Genomic DNA, 17,421 nt, shown 5'->3' on the forward strand with positions numbered 1-17,421 from the left:
GGGTTGTTAATGACAGTAATGACAATGTGGTACTGCAATAGGATCTAGAAAATTTGAAAAGATGGGCTGAGAAGTAGCAACTGAAGTTTAACATTGACAAATGCAAAGTACTGCATATGGATAGAAGTAACCCCAGAGGAACGTGCCAACTGTGTGGTACTACACTTAGGGTGGTAGAAAATGAAAAAGACCTGGGAGTAATTGTGATATGAAGAATATGAAGATATGAAGTTTTCTGACAGGCTGCCAGAGCAGGTCATGAGGTTTTGTCAATGATATAGTAACTTTGCTAGCAGGGAAAAGGAGGTGATTGTCCCTCTGTATAAGGCAATGGTCAGGCCACACCTTGACATACTGTACAGGTCTGAAGGCCTCATTTTAGGAAGGATGTAGATTTGCTTCAGCATGTACAGAGAAGGGCAACAAGATTGGTGAGGGGAATGAAGGGATCCTCTTACCAAGAGAGGCTTAAGTTCTGCAAATTGCAGTGGCTGGAGACTAGGCACCTGCGCGGTGATCTGATTGAGGTGTATAAGGCCTTGAATGGGTTGAGCATGCTGAATTCTGATGGGATTCTTCCAATTATTCAGATTACGAACCTAAGGAGGCATAAATTCAAATTGAGGAAAGACAGCTGTAGAATAGATGTGTGGAAATTTGCCTTTAGCAAGCAGGTGGTTAATTGCTGAAACCAACTTCCATCTGTCGTTGTGGAAGTTGATAGGTTAAATAAATTCAAGGAAGAACTGGACAAACATTTAGAGGGAATGGTTGTGTGAATTTTTTTGGCTGATGCTACATAAGCTCATACGCTTGCTTTCTTGCATCACATGCCATTATTACTAATAAGATTACTATGTGCAACAGTATCAAAATCTTTCCTAAGATCCAAGCATATGATATCAAAATTATTTTTTGCATTCAGTTCCTTTGTGACCACATCATAGTAACCAATCAAATTGGTCAAATAAGACTTCCCCTTAACAAATCCATACTGTGTCCGAACTATAACCGAAGTATAGTCTAGATGACCTTCAGTGCTTCTTTAACCAGTGCCTCCATTAATTTCCCCAGAACAGAAGTTAAACTAACATGTCTGTAATTACTTGTGTCACCCTTTGATCCTCCTTTTTGAATTGGAGTCAACATTTGCACATCTCCAGTCAATGGGTACCTCCCATGAGTCTAAGGAAGCTCTCATAGTTATGGCTAAGCATTTGCTTACTTATTTACTTTGCTGCCTCCTTTAATATACTGGATAGATCCCATCCTTCCCAGGTGCCTTTTGTATGCTTATCTTCAACAATTTTTCCTCCACTTTGCTCTCAGTTATTACAAAATCAGTTAGCAGCCTCTTAAAGTTTGATAAACCGCTGGCATTCCCCTCCTTGAATAACACCTGATTTGTGAATGTAGATGCAAAATACTCATTCTGTTTGTTAGCTACTGAATAGGATCAAGAACAGTTGAACCATTGATATCAAGTGGACCAAGCTCATTCATTTCCTTCTTTCTAGAGTTTACATTAAGTAAAGAACTCTTTGCATCCTTTGCCAAAGATTAGCCAGCTATGTGGCATGGAGTCGAAGACCTTGCAATAGTCAATGTAGGGTGTGTACAAGTTCCAGTGCTTCTTGTAGGCTTGCTCCATAACTGAAGCATAAATGGTCAACTGCTCCTTGCATCCTTTGCTTGTCGGGCTTACATTCTTTTGTTGCTTGCCTATGATGTTCTGGCTCTCCAAGTGGTTTGATATTTTCTTGGTTATGCAGCTGGTCAGGATCTTGTACAATATGGGGAGACAAGTGATTGGTCTGTACTTTTCCAGGTTCGTGATGTCTTCATCCTTAGCCTTCAGCTAGGTGATTCCTTGAGTTTGACTCTGAGATTGTGTTAGTGTGCCTTATTATCTGGGTGAACTGCTCCACCATGTGCCTGTGTTTAGCTGAATTTCTTGTACCAGCAGTTGTGAATATTATCTATTCCTAGGGTTCGGCAATTGTACTTCTATCTCTTGAAGCTCCATTTCTGTCATCTCTTGTATGCTCTTGGTTTTCTTCCTTTGTAGATCTATCCTGGGGGCAGCCTGTTTTTTTTTATCAAATATCATGTTGTCTTTTTTCCTCTGGGCACTTTGCCCCACAATAGCAAAATCTCTTCCTGGATAGTTCCTGAAACTCCTAGCACTCCCTGAGTGCAAGGAGTTTCTGCTTGAGAGTGTGGAGGTATTCTTCGATCCTCTTATTATAATTCTCATGTTGGCTGTGGATGTTTTTCTTGAGGATTATTACTACTGGTGGCATATGATGCAAGGTTATAAAACATCAACCAAAAAAAAAAAAAATTCCCCTACATTACTTGTCTAACCCCTCCAATAATTAGTTCAGTTCTTCCTTGAATTTACTCAAACTGAACACTTCCATGACACCAGATGGAAGTTTGTTCCAACAAACAACCACCCACTGGCCGAAGGCTTGTTGTTTGGTTTTTAGGAGCATTAGCAACTAAGGCCATATTGCTCCAGGAATATGCGGTGGTCATTCCCTGACCTTTCCGCATCCTCCGTATTTGGTGGTGACAGGCTTGAACCCTGGTCTAATCAAGAAGCGTATGCTTCGCACTGTTGCTCCTTCCCACCTGGCTACGGAGGCGCCGAATAACAGTGCAGTCAGATATGAAGATCTCTAAGCAATAGAGACAGGCTGATGGGCCAGCACACGGGGGTTTTGTCACCGATACACAGGAACCCCTCCGGCAGGGACAAGGAGGCAATCATCCCATTGGTTAGGCTGTATCTTGAGCACTGCACACAGTCTGGAGACCTCATTTTAGGATGTAGATCTGCTCGGCAGGTGCAGAGAAGGGCAACAAGATTGGCAAGGGGGAACAAAAGGTTACTGGCCGAAGGCAAACCTTCTCACGTCTTACCTACAACCATCCTCTCCTCAATTTAAATTTATGCCCTCTAATGTGTGTAATCTCAGCAGGAGAAAGAATGCCATCAGCACTGAGTTTACTCAATCCATTCAAAATAAATGCTGCAATCAGATTATCTTGCAGCTCTCTCTCTCTCTCTCTCTCTCTCTCTCTCTCTCTCTCTCTCTCTCTCTCTCTCTCTCTCTCTCAGGGTAACTTGAATTTTTTTTGGCTGGTGCAGCGTAAGCCTGATAATAATAATAATAATAAAATGAGGTCTGGCCTAACCATTGCCTTCTACAATGGGATAATCAGTTCCTTTTCCCTGCTAGCAAAATTCCTGGATATCATACACAAAACTATGAGCTGTCCTGGAAGCTCAAAAAAATTCATATCTAACCACATACTTACCATACAGGTTTTTTCATTCCCCACTTCCCTAAATGTGGTACCCATAGCTCGTAGATTAAACTGCAATTACTGCTCCTCATATGAACTACCTTGCATTTGTCAATATTAAACTTCAATTGCCATTTCTCATCCAATCTGCCTAGATCTTGTTGCAGTAGCATACGTACCCTGATTACTGTGATCAACTACCTCCCACCCTTTGTTAGAAGCTGCAAACTTAGACATTAAGCATTATATACCTTCATCAGTATCATTAATAAATATAGAAAACAACAATGGGCTCAGCACTGAATCTTGAGGAACTTCACCAATAAAATTTGTCCCAAAAGGATGTTGGTAACATCTGATGATGTTACCAACAACGAATTCTAAATGGGAAGCATTCAAGGAAGTAATCTTGGAACCTACTAGGCTTTTCATACCGATTAAGAAATACTGTTCAAGATTTAAGCCTATGGATGTCAGATGAACTAATGAGACTCGTGGCAGAGAAGAAAAATACTTGGGATGCATATAAATTATCAATCATTAAGCACCCTGTAACAGGGTACTTAATGATTTTCTAATAACTGAGAGCAAAGTGGAGGAGAAACATAAGAAAGGCACCCAGAGTGGAAAGTATCTATCCAGTCATAATAAGGGAGGCAGCAAAGGTAGTAAGAAACCCTTAGACATAATTATGAGAGAATCCTTGGAATCAGGGGAAGTCCCCATGGACTGGAGATGTCCAAGTGTATTGCCAATTCACAAAGAGGGATCTTTGGGTGATATGAGTAATTACAGACCAGTTAATTTAACTTCTGTTCTGGGGAAAATAATGAAGTCACTGGTTAAAAAAGCATGCCAGAATCAACTAGACAAGACTGCAGTAATAATTCAAACACAGCATGGGTTTGTTAAGGGGAAGTCTTGTCTGACAAATTTGATTGGATACTATGATGTGGTTACAAAGGACCTGGATGCACAATTGGAGCAGAATGGTATTAAGGGCAAGTTTATTATTATTATTATTATTAGCTATACGGTGCAAGGAAGCCTGAGGCTTATGCTGCACCAGCCAAAAAAAAAAAAAAATTTCCTGAGTTACCCTGAGAGAGTGAGAGAGAAATGTAGAGGGAATCACCAAGAAAGAGAAGAATGGTGATATCCAGCTCAGGACCCTGGGTGTACCAAGCCCATACTAACCAGATGTCAGCCCCCAGGGTTAAATTTGCTAAAATGGACAAAAGGGTGGTTGAGTGGGAGAAGACAGACTGGTAAACAATGGACACTGCTCTTTGTGGACTAATGGTATTAGTGCAGTCCCCCAGGGTTCAGCGTTGGGCCCACTGTTGTTTTGTATATTTATCAATGATAGTGATGAAGGTATATTAGGCTTAATGTTGACGTTTGCAGATGATACAAAGGTTGGCATGGTTGTTAATGACAGTAATGGAAGTGTGCTACTGCAACAGGATCTAGAAAAATTGGGCAGATGGGCTGAGAAGTGGCAACTGAAGTTTAACATTGACAAATGCAAAGTAATGCATATGGGTAGAAGTAACCCCAAAGTAACGTACTGATTGTGTGTTACTTCACTTAGGGTGGTGGAAAATGAAAAAGACCTGGGTATAATTATGCAGTCAGATATGAAGTTTTATGAGCAGTTCAGACAAGCTGCCAGAGAAGATCATGGGCTATTGTCAATGATATACAGGAATTTTGATAATAGAGAAATAATAGATTATCCCTTTGTGTTAGGCAATGGTCAGGCCATGCCTTGAGTACTGCATACAGGTCTGGAGACCTCATTTTAGGAAGGATGTAGAGTTGCTTGAGCAAGTACAGAGAAAGGCAACAAGATTGGTTAGGGGAACGAAGGGGTGGTCTTACCAAGAAAGGAATAAGTTCTTCAAATTGCAGCTTCAATTCTGATGGGATTCTTCCTCTTGCTCAGATTATGAACCTGAGGGGGCATAAATTCAAATTGAGGAAAGACAGTTAAAGAATAGATGTGTGGAAATTTGCCTTTAGCCAGCGGGTTGTTGATTGCTGGAACAAACTTCCATCTATCGCTGTGGAAGTTGATAGCTTAAATAAATTCAAGGGGGAACTGGAAAAATGTTTAGAGGGAATGGATGTGTGAAATGGTTTTTTTTTTTTTTTTTTTTGCTGATGCTACATTAGCTTGCTTTCTTGCATCATATGGCTCAGCTAATGCTAAGAGCAGTGCCCATTGATAACCACTCTGTTTTCTCCCGCACAGCCATTTCTTTAGCAGCAACTTGCCCTTAATGTCACACTGTTTATCTGCATAGCAGTCTTTTATATGCAATGGTATCAAAATCATTTTGCCTCCATTTCCTTTGTTACTGTGTTATAGTATCCAATCAGATTTGTCAGACATAATTGCTCCTTAACAATCCATGCTGTGACTGCAATATAAATAAATTCCTGTCTGCACCTATTTCTTTAACCAGAGACACCATTATTTTTCACCAGAACAGACCCCAATCTAACAGTCCTATTACTCCTCTCCCTTTTTTGATCCCTCTTTGTAAATTAAGGATACATTTGCACATCTCTTTAATAGAGTAGATAATCTAAGGGTTTGCTTACCTCTTTTGCTGCTTCCTTTAATATAACTGGATATCTCATCCACCAATTAGCTTCAACAATTTCTCCACTTTCCTCTCACTTATCACAAAATCATTCAGCTTCCTACCAGAATTGGACTCACTTCTGGCATCTATGTCTCTAAAAAAAATACATATATATGTGGGTTGGGGAGGCCAAGTGGCATAACATATATATACAACACACAGTGCAGCAATTGGGAAACAAGACTGATCCTAAAAAAAAAATAATGATCCGTGTATGAGTAAACTAAAAATAATGATCCATGTATGAGTAAACTTGGTTTATTCAAATTAACTTCTTTCTGCATCCACACACTGCATGCAACAATCATGAAGTGACTGGAACAACTGGTGGAAGACCATGACTGATATAATGTTCAGTGTTTTCATCACAGCTTTTTGCATGGTGTCAATATTATCAAAATAACAGCCTCTCAGAGGTGCCTTGAGCTTTGGAAACAAAATGAAGTCACATGGGGCCAAGTCTTTTGAATACATTGGGTGCAGACTTCTTTGCTAGCCAAAAATTGCCAAACAATGAGAGCCTTGTGACTTGGTGCATTACTGTGAAAGAGGAACCAACTGCCATCTTCTCCATAAGAAGAACACACACACGATGGATTCTCTGTAACAAACACTTCAAAAAATCCAGATGGTAGGCAGCAGTAACACTTTGGCCATTGGGTACGAACTTTTTCTGCACAACTCCCTTGCTATCATAGAAAGTGATGAGCATGGTTTTGATTTTTTACCACCTTTCTTGGCTAACTTTTTTTTTTGGCTTTGGGAGAGTTTGCCGACCTCCACACTGCACTTTGGTAGAATAAACTGCAAACAGACCTTCATTTTCTTCAAATCTTTGATTATTATTTGTCACATTTAAGGAGGAACTGGACAAACATTTAGAGGGAATGGTTGTGTGAAATTTTTTTTTTTTTTTTTTGGCTGATGCTGCATAAGCTCATACACTTGCTTTCTTGCATCACATGCCACTACTACTATATGGTTTTCTTAATTCTCAGATCTAAAATCATTCGGAGGGTTGCAGCTCGGTCATTAATAATGATTTCCCGTACCTATGGGTGAACTGTTTATGTTACTCGAACACACATGCACAAGACAGACAATTCTCTCAAGCGCCTCCGTAGCCAGGTGGGAAGGAGCAGCAGTGCGTAGCACACGCTTCTTGATTAGACCGGGGTTCGAGCCCGTCACCACCAAATATGGAGGATGCGGAAACGTCAGTGAATGACCACCGCATATCCCGGAGCAATATGGCCTTAGTTGGTAATACTCCTAAAAACTAAAAATCAAAATAACAATTCTCTCCATACACTTGCTTTGTCATTAGAAACATTTCTGTGGCACTTTTTCCCAGTCAAACACAAAGCTATGTGTACTTGTTGTTCCATTGTTCCTCCACAACACAGATACAGAAGAGATGTGCAGTTTAGCTCCACAACATTCTGAAATGGTGGCAATTTCTGATGACCTTGACTGCAGTGCTTGAAGAACATATTTACTTCTAGTAGGTGGCACCACCAGCACTCATAACATCACTCTCATTTTTCAATTGCTACACTGTATTCCATTAAGTAAGTGCTGTCAACTCTTTTCTATGTTTCTAAATACAGATGATCCCCGTTTAATGCTGATAATTCATTCCGGAAAAACAGAGTGCTAAGTGAGCACCATATTGACGTAATGTAATGTATGTATTTCTGAGTTGTGGTCTATACCACCGCGACTCACAAATAATAAACGGTAGTGAAAAGATGCCAAATGTCGGTCAAAATATTTAATATTAAAAATCTGTACATATAAAATATTCTCCATTACATACATATATAATTATGTGGTAACTACATTACGTATCAAACTTAAAATGCCAATTAAAATCATGAATCTATTAATCCGATGGCCCTGGGCTGTCGAGTTTTCGTATCTTTGGTCAATTTTGGGTTGTACTTTGGCCCTCTTCCTAGTAAACTAAAAAGGGTTTTTACTTTAAAATCCCCCAAAGCAATACACCACTTTTTTACTTCTTTCGATATGAAACTTCTTTTAGGGGTTCGTTTCCAAAAAAGTCCTGTTTCATCTATGTTAAAAACTTGTTGAGAAATATAACACCTCTTCAATAATTTTAAGAAGTTCTTTTTTGAAAGTTTCGGCTCCTTCTTGATCTGCACTTATGGCTTCTCCAGAATTTTAAATCTATTGAACCAGCCCTTACTAGCTGTAAATGGTTCCACTTTTTTTTCTTTTTTTTTTTAATTTTAAGGTGAGCTTTCTTCAGATCATCATATAGGCTAATCGCTTTTTATTTAATAATATTTAACTTAACAGAATTGTGCATTGGATATTATCTTCAATAAAATTATTTAGAAGTCTCTCTATTTCAATTATAATAGCTGGCCCAGCTAATTTAAACCAATTTAGTTGCTTGCAGTGGAACAGCTGTCTTTCCTGCTGCTAAAATTAATTCTTTATTTTTTATAATTGTTCTTACAGTTGAATCTGTCAGTCCTAAATGATTGCACACATCCACTTGTCATTGAATGGAATTGATTCACCTTAAAACGTATAATTTAATTTTCAAATTGTCTTTTTCTTACCTTAGTAAGCTTCGTACCACATCCAGACGTTGTTGCTTTTTAATTCTTATCTGCCATTATTCATCTTCGAAAATGTAACTGCGTTGCATTAATTATTATACAATGTTCGAGTAAACTGTCCATTACCTAACACCATACTGAGTGATTACTACACTTTGGATAAATGCATATAACTTAAATATTATAAGCAATATACTTGATCATTTTTTAAAATGTTGATCTCAGAAATCGTAACAAGCCGCTGTACTGCAATTAAATTAAATTAAATTAGCTTAAATTAAATTAGCGTGGAAGAAAATTTCTCAAGTCGGTGTGGGAAACCTTTTAATGCTATTTTGCTATTCATTTTCAAGCTATCGACTACATCAGATGAAACGTTTTCGTTAAACATACCAAAAATGTATAAATATAGTGCAAGTGCATCAGAAATACATAGCTATATCTGAATAAATCAGAATATTAGTAAAACGGCATCGTTTTAAGTTATATCTCATATTGTGAATACCTTCACAATATGAGATATACAACGAGTTGCCATGATATTGCACTACTTTGAATAAGTACACCATCAGGCATCTCTCATATTGTGGAGTTTTACGTCATAACTGTTTTGCCATCATTGCATCACTCGGGTACATACCCACCCACCGAAGAAGGGCCAAATAGCCCTGTAACGGCACCAGGGGAAGCCAGAGTTTCCAAGAATAGGTAACAACAGCCTTCTCCACTGGGGAATCATTGCCTATTTGAGGAATTTGAGTTTTTGAGTGGTGTGAGTTGAAGGAATTACTGTCCCTTTCATTCTTCTACACCGTTTCTTTTCCTCTTCCACTCCTCTATTACTTTCCTTCTACCTTTTTGCTTTTCTAAGTCTAATAGGGACAAGTGGATAGTCAAGTTATTATCCCACATACAAATAGCCCTGAAACGGTGCCGTCTGGATGGTGGTATCCATCTGAGAATAAGTAACATTAGCCTTCTCCTTAAGTGAAGCGTTACTTATTCAAAGTAGTGCATTATCATGGCAACTCATTGTGAAGGTATTCACAATATGAGATATAACTTAAAACGATGCCGTTTTACTAATATTCTGATTTATTCAGATATAGCAATGTATTTCTGACGCACTTGCACTATATTCATACATAGTCTAGACTCCCCCATAGCTTGAGGCTTATGCCCTAAATGCTTTAGAAACATACCAAAAATTAAATCTGAAAAAAGAGCGTTACAGTGAGATATGGGTTATAATATAAGAACAGCATTATAGCGAATCAGTGTAGAGTGAACTGTGTTATAACGAGGGCCTGGTGTAATTGTAGCCTTAGTTTATAACAGATGCCAGCATGAAAATTATTTCCTTTTCCTCCTCCTCCTATAATTTAAAAATCAGATAAAAAATTAGAAATAGTAAGTTTTTATTTTTTCTTGCAAAAATTATGAAAAAGAGCTCCATCTTTTTTTTTTTTAAAGTCCCAATTAATTATCACATACCTTAAGCGTCCTGGCATAAATTGTTCTGATATCAGATCGCTTAGCTAATGCATTACACTGTGGGCACTTCGATCCCTTTCCTTTTAGCCATCTTTCTATACATCTATTAAAAAAATATATTTCTATAAATGTACCTTTTAGGATATACTACCCAAATGTTAAAAGGAAAAAAGCTTTGATAACATTTAATTCAATGATATATATTAATTTATACCTCTAAATCTGAAAGATTCCAAATAACTAAGATTTACAAATATTTAGTAGAAAATAACATTAAGAGAATGTATTTGACTCGGATGTCAGTTCAATATAATATTAACATCACTGTTTTTTATCCCACAGATAAAAACAAAATGGCACACAAATGGATACAACTGTGGGACTTATTACTTTATTCTTCTCATATTTGAATACAATACCATCTAACAACATAGGAGTGATATCAGATGATATTACAAGTGGTATGTTATAGGTTTGGTCTACCAGACGTAGATTAGATGTGGTGATTCAAGGATACCGATAGAGACCATTCTGCAAGCCCTTTGTCTGGTGGGACTGATACATCTATTTGAGGTGCTACAGCCTAGGAATTTATGAATTATTAGTTAGTATGAATCAGAGCTGTAATACTCAATATGTTCTACGTTGATAATAATATTAGTAAATTAATAAGAGGAGTTTACCTCAATATAGTACGTGGAACACTTCCGTATGATACCCTCCAGAAATTAAAACGGAAAAAATGAAAAAATCGACAACTTACCGGTACATTAAAGTAAAATATAAATAATTAATTAAAGTAAAATATAAATAATTAAATAATCAATTTAACACAATTCAAAATCAATTCAAAACAATTAAAATTCAAATTAACGCAATTAAAAGAATCTAACGAAAATATTCAAAACGATTTTCCTTCCTGAAGCTGACAATGCTATTCGACCGACTGTCGTGATCACAGGAATGAAAATTCTCAGCTTCAGCATTGTCAGCTTCAGGAAGGAAAATCGTTTTGAATATTTTCGTTAGATTCTTTTAATTGCGTTAATTTGAATTGATTTTGAATTGTGTTAAATTGATTATTTAATTATTTATATTTTACTTTAATTATTTATATTTTACTTTAATGTACCGGTAAGTTGTCGATTTTTTCGTTTTTTCCGTTTTAATTTCTGGAGGGTATCATACGGAAGTGTTCCACGTACTATATTGAGGTAAACTCCTCTTATTAATTTACTAATAATGAATTATTAGTGGAGGCTGTTTGGTTGGTTATTTGGGGTTTAATAGAGCAGTGGCTATAATGCACCAAGCCAAAATAAAGAAAAAACACAAAAAAATATGTGGTAACATGTAAACAGGTTGCCACACCAAAAGAAGTGAAAAAAAAAAAAGCGTATCAAAAATATAAAAGGATAAATTTAAATACATATGTGTAAATTAGTGGACTGTAAAAAGTTAAAAACATCAGATATATTGTCGCTATTACCTAAAATCTGGTTTAGTGTAAACAGATCAGCCAGGTTAATAAAATCCTAAAACATAATTGTGCATTGGTAAAAAGAGGACATTCCAAAAAATTATGGCAAATGGTTAAAGTAGTTTTACAGTTCTCACACCAAGTGGATCAATCAACCTCAGCAGAAAAAAATGTCAGATAACTGTGACCTATGCAGAGCCAAGCAAGAAAAACTTCCTCTCTTCAGATCTTGTAGACTGGATTGCTGTTAACTGATTATATAGGCATAATCTGCTTTAGTTTATTTGCAGCCTGTCCATGCCAAGAATCTTGCCACTGGGAGTTTGTTACATATTGTTAGTCTGTAAGCTGGATGAATAGTATTTTCTGTGGAAGGACAGCAGTTGACACCACATATTATTCTGATTTAGAGCCGTCTGTGTATACTGGCAGAAAGTCAGAATATTTCATGATGTACTGCAAGAGTTGCTAGTACACAGCTGGTGGTGTGGCAGCCTTCTCTCAGATCTTGAAGGGGGAAGTGACAAGTTGGAAGATGGGCATGCCAGGATGGAAGGAGCTGCTTGGTGACTGGGCAATGTTGTCTACTGTCATGTTTAGTTTGGTCAACACCCCTTGGATTTGAATATCAAAATGTTGGTTGGCAGTCCGACAAGTGTTGTAGAGATTTTCCCATCTTGATTCAAAGACTGATTTTCATGGGTGATCAAGCAGGGACTTCAATTTAAAAGTGTACTGCCAAGGACAACTGCTTATGTCAAAGAGAAAGCCAAAGCTCATTTTTTCAACATAGAGGCTTTGGACATTAGATGTATGGAATGCTTCACTAGCAGTCTGGACGGCCTGGTGGTGTACTGGGTCTAACCATCAAAGTACATTATCTCTAGCAGAAGTATAAACCTGGAAACCATAATCAAGTTTAGGACAGACAAGAGCCCAGTAGAACTGGGATAAGGTATGGCAATCTGCACATCACGAAGTTGATGAAAGGGAGCAAAGCATGTTAAGCACTTTGGCACACCTAGTCCTTAGTTGATAAATATGTTGTCAGCTTCTTGTCAAAAATAAATCCTAGGAATTTGACTTCTGTTACAACTGGAAAGTTTTTTTGCCCAAGCCTTAATTCTGGGTCAGGATGAAATGACACAAGTGAACACCAATGGTCTTCTGTGTCAAAAATTTGAACCCATTAGTCAATATCACGATGCAAAGTAATCAACTTTGCATCGTGATATTTGAGTTGCCTTTCAGTGACCCTCATATTGCATGAATGACGAAATATGGTAAAATCATCAGAGTAGAAGGCATTATTTTACTGTTGTCGAACCCCTCAAGTTGGCAAAACACTTGAGAGAGATTGTGGATCTGATATGAACTTCTTGAAACTGATGATTAAGTAAGAAGGAGGAAGAAAACTGACACCAGATGCTCAGATTTAATAAATGCATCACAACTGTATGTTTTGAGTCTGATTAAATGATCCAAAGTGGCCACACATTTCTTTGGAAGCCACACTGTCCTGGAAAGCAGACCATCTCTTTCCAAATAACACATAAGGCAAGCATTAACCATTCTTTATAGGATTTTGCACAAACAGCTTGTCAGAAGGATGGGACAATAGTTACTCGGATTTATAGGATCCTTTCCTGATTTTGGGAAGGAAAGATGATTGCCTTTCTCAAGGAATTGAGAAAATCTTTGCCAAGAAAGATTCTATTAAATAAAACTAAAAGATGATCCTTAGATTTCATTGAAAGGTGTTTATCATTTCATAGTGGATGTCATCTGGTCCCACAGCACTTGCTCATGAAAGAATTAGTGTTGAACTTAACTCTTCTTATATAAAGGGCTTGTTGTAAGGTTCAAGCCCTTTAAAAGAGAAGTTTAATGAACATTTTTCACTTTTCTCTTTTAGGACCAAGAACATGGGGAATGATGTTATTACAGAGATATTTACAAATGTTTCTCTTAGAGTATTTACAACTGTATACCCATTGTGCTCCTGGGATCACTGATGGGCATGGTGGATATTTTATCATATCCCTTCATTTTCCGAATCTTATCCCAGAATACTTTTAAGCAAGCAGCCTGGATTATGGAAGAGGTAAGCAGATCAGAGATTCCCTTTGGCTCTCCCATGGGATACAGCATGCTTTGACAAGTATTTAAATTTTCTGTGATAGGATTTCGGCAAAATATCCCTCATCCTTGTTTTGGGCTTTTCTAACTGCTATGCATTCTGAATTCCACCAAGGTTTTGGAAATGATGGGCACTGTGTAGACATTTTCAGAATTTCAACTGCTGCATGGTTAAAACCTTCTGTAATGTAGTATCAGAATCATTAATGGACTTCTGACTGACTCTTGTGAGGTACAAAATGTTCAAAGGCATTCCAGTCAGTCTTAGCAAACTTCACTGAGCTATTCTTCATGGGTGACGTGGTCTTTCTTTCAGCCAGAAGAGATATCATAGGGAAGTGATCAACCTCAGATATGAAGAAAGGGAGCAGATAGGAAGGGAGATCAATGGCAGCAAACATATGAGTAGGCATGTGGAAAATGGAGGTTGTACCCATATTTAGAAAAGAGAGCGATTATTTTTGAGTATGCGCTCTATTTTACAGCCCCTCATATTAGTGTCTCCACTACCCCAGAGGATATCACATCCATTAAGATCTCATAATAAGGGAATAGGAACAGGCAGTTCCACAATGAGATCATTAAGGTCTGTCTGGAAGACGTTCAGCTGATGCCAGGTGGCAAATATAATGGTTCCTTGAACATGGTGTCAGAGACTGTCTTGGTGGCCACACTTTCCTTTCCCAATGTTCAATTATTGCTCCACTATCCCACTAACACAGAAAGCAAGGCATATTTGTATAACTAAGTTGTTGGCCAAGTAGTAGATTAATAACTTAAAAATCTCCATACACTAGCCTCATAGAAATTTTTTTACAAAAGCTTAACACTTTTGTAGTTTTCTTTTAAATGTGCTGAATGGGATACAGGAATTGATGCATACTTGTTTCCATTATGAAGAACTCCTTTGAGGCTTTGCTGCGATGAGTCAATAAATAGCCTCCACTCTACTGATAGGCAGAAAATTTTTAAAAAAGTTCATAACTGAAGGAATGTTGTTGCGGTATATCATCTAGCCTTCTTCGGAATAACAGGAACCAATTCTTTTTCATGATGTCTATGCCATGAAAAGATCGTTCTGGGGCCAGCGGATCACATTAGTTTGTCATCCTCTAGATCACAAATATCAGTTGAGATCTGATAGCATATATGCAAGAACAACTGGTGGAGGTGGTATGGTAGTTCATGTCCTTGGGGTACTGGCCTTGAAGCTGAAGCAATGTTGTTGGGATATACAACACACTGTTTGTTCGTGATGTTAGCCTGCTACATTTACATAACAAAAGTAGCAGTCATAAATATTCTGAGGTTCCCTCCACAACATGAGAATGGCAAATGTCATTGCTTTCATTTTACCACATTTCCTTAATTGCAAGCCCTCCAAACATGAATGGCACACTTTGTGGAGAACGAGAACAATTATCTTGGTCAATTATTTTAATTCCAATTATTTTATTATTTGTTATTTTATTATTTTATTATTTTAATGATGATATATCCTGTCATTGTTTCACCTCAACATAGTTACTGTAAATGTAACATAATATATTTGGATTTTTCACTCAGTCATGAGTTGCTACTGACACAGAACATGAACACTATGTTACAAGAAAATACTAGCACAGTTTAACCAGAAAACAACTGAATTAGGAAAAAACACTTAGCAGGGTTATATAGCTACCTCTTTGCCTGTCTCAACATATCTAACCACATCTGGGTACACATCTAACTCTTGGTCTAAAAAGAAGTAGTAGGCAGGTTGCATATACAAAGAAAAAAAAAAACAATCTAAGAAAACCGTTCTTAAAACAGTTTGTCTAAAAGCTGTACATCACAGGTAAAAATGGATTAACACTAAAAGTAGAAGAAACACTTAGCAGGATAGGATAGGTCGAGCAAATATAGCAAAAAGGATAGGTGGAATAGGACCAGGGTATGTCTGCCAGGTGCAAAAGTTGATGAAGTTGTAGAGCAGACATCTTTTAAGGGCACAAAAGGTGATATCATTGTACATGTTCGCACTAATGACATTAAGTGTAGATCTATGGATTTATTTAACAAGTACGGGTCAATGTTGAAAAAATTCATCAGTTACAGTTAAATTTGAAAGTGTCTGCAATCCTGCCCAGACATGATAGGAGGGAGTATACAATGAGAGCCCTGTCAATCAATTTGGCCCTGGAGAGATTGTGCAAGGCTCATGGGGTAGAATTTTTCTCAGCATGGTCTATGCTTGTTAACAGGAGAGATTGCTTCTACAGAGATCGGATACATTTAACTAAAAAAGGGTGCAAGAATATTTGCTGATGCTATTAACGCAATGTTAGGTGGGTTGGAAAACTGCTAGCTTGGGAGGATTCACAGACTAATAGATTAACAGTAGCCACAGGCAGAGGTGGAAGTGATTCTTGACCTGCTTCTACTGGAATGAGCAGCAGCCCGGAAAGCAAGTTGCTGGGGATTTCGGGAACTGTTGGGAGTTATGAAACAAGTAAATACATGAACTGTGTTAGAGTAAGAACAGGTGCACATATACTTGCATATACACCAATGCTAGGAGTATAGTAAATAAATTTGATGAATTTGAGGTGCTAGTAACGATATCAAAGTGTGATATTGTGGAATATCAGAGACGTGGTGTCACCCAGATATAAGGAAGGCAGAATTGGAATTTGGGGAATACAATGTGTACAGAAAGGATAGACAGGATAGGATTGGGGGGGGGGGGGGTTATGCTGCTGGTTAAGAAACACAAAGTCTAAGGAAGTGCATCCAGTTGACATAGATCAGGGGTCGGCAAACTTTTTTTGGAAAGAGCCAGATCGTAAAATTTTTAGGCTCGGCGGTCCAGATAGCAAAGCTCGAAGATATTTACATGGCTAATTCTACTCATAGAACAACAACAAAAAAAACCAGATTCAAAATCTTTTTATTAGGAAGTGATATTTTACATAATATTTATACACATGCTGACACTTACAAAAAAAATGAATAAAATATTTCCATTTATTAATAAACGTATTATAGAACTGGCTAAATTTTGTACTAATGCGATGAATGTAACTGTTTTTTCTGAGATAATACTTCATCATACTGGAGTTCGAAGTTAGTACTTCCTATCATTAAAGTTGTTTGCAAATGGTCATCCGTTAATAATGATCTGTATTGCAATTTTACATATTTCATTTTCGAAAATGTCTTTTCACATTGGTAAGTACTCTCAAATACAGAAAAAACAATTACATTCATCGGGTTAGATCCATTTCTTTAAACCTAACCTTTAGCATATCATCATTTTGCAGATCAATCACTTCCAATTGAAGGTCTGATGGAAGCTCGTCAATTGTACAGCCAAATGGATTTTGAAATATGGAAATGTCTTTTGCACTTGCATCAAGATCCGAAAAACACTGTTGTAACTATAGTTTAAGTTCAGAAAATATATCCGCCGCGAATTTTTTTGGGAATGGGGATTTCGCTAATATTTGAAATTTTTTACAGCATGGAAAATGGTCAAACTTGGTTAATGTGATTTGTGTTTCAAACAATGCAAATTTTTGACGATATGACTTTACAATAGAATACGTTTCACATATGAGCACTGTTTTCCCCTGTAATTTTAAGTTAAATTCGTTAAGATATCCTACAATGTCAGTAGCAAATGCTAATTTCCATAGCCATTCATTGTTAGATAATGGTGGTTGTGGGCAGTTTTTCTCATTTAGAAAAATTTCTATTGCTTCTCTGA

General features: G+C 37.4%; 1 protein-coding gene across 1 annotated transcript in view; it reads right to left on the reverse strand.

Annotated features, from left to right (window-relative positions):
- mus302 (mutagen-sensitive 302) overlaps positions 1–17,421 on the reverse strand; it is a 279,343-nt gene that overhangs the window by 190,453 nt on the left and 71,469 nt on the right. Inside the window, exon 5 of the mRNA XM_090389437.1 lies at positions 10,055–10,157. Within this exon, the coding sequence (XP_090245563.1) occupies positions 10,055–10,157 (103 nt within the window). The remainder of the gene's footprint in view (positions 1–10,054; positions 10,158–17,421) is intronic.

Source organism: Mastigoproctus giganteus, unplaced genomic scaffold (genome assembly GCF_048544385.1).
Source record: "Mastigoproctus giganteus isolate SK-2022 unplaced genomic scaffold, ASM4854438v1 scaffold_18, whole genome shotgun sequence".
NCBI lineage: Eukaryota > Metazoa > Arthropoda > Arachnida > Uropygi > Thelyphonidae > Mastigoproctus > Mastigoproctus giganteus.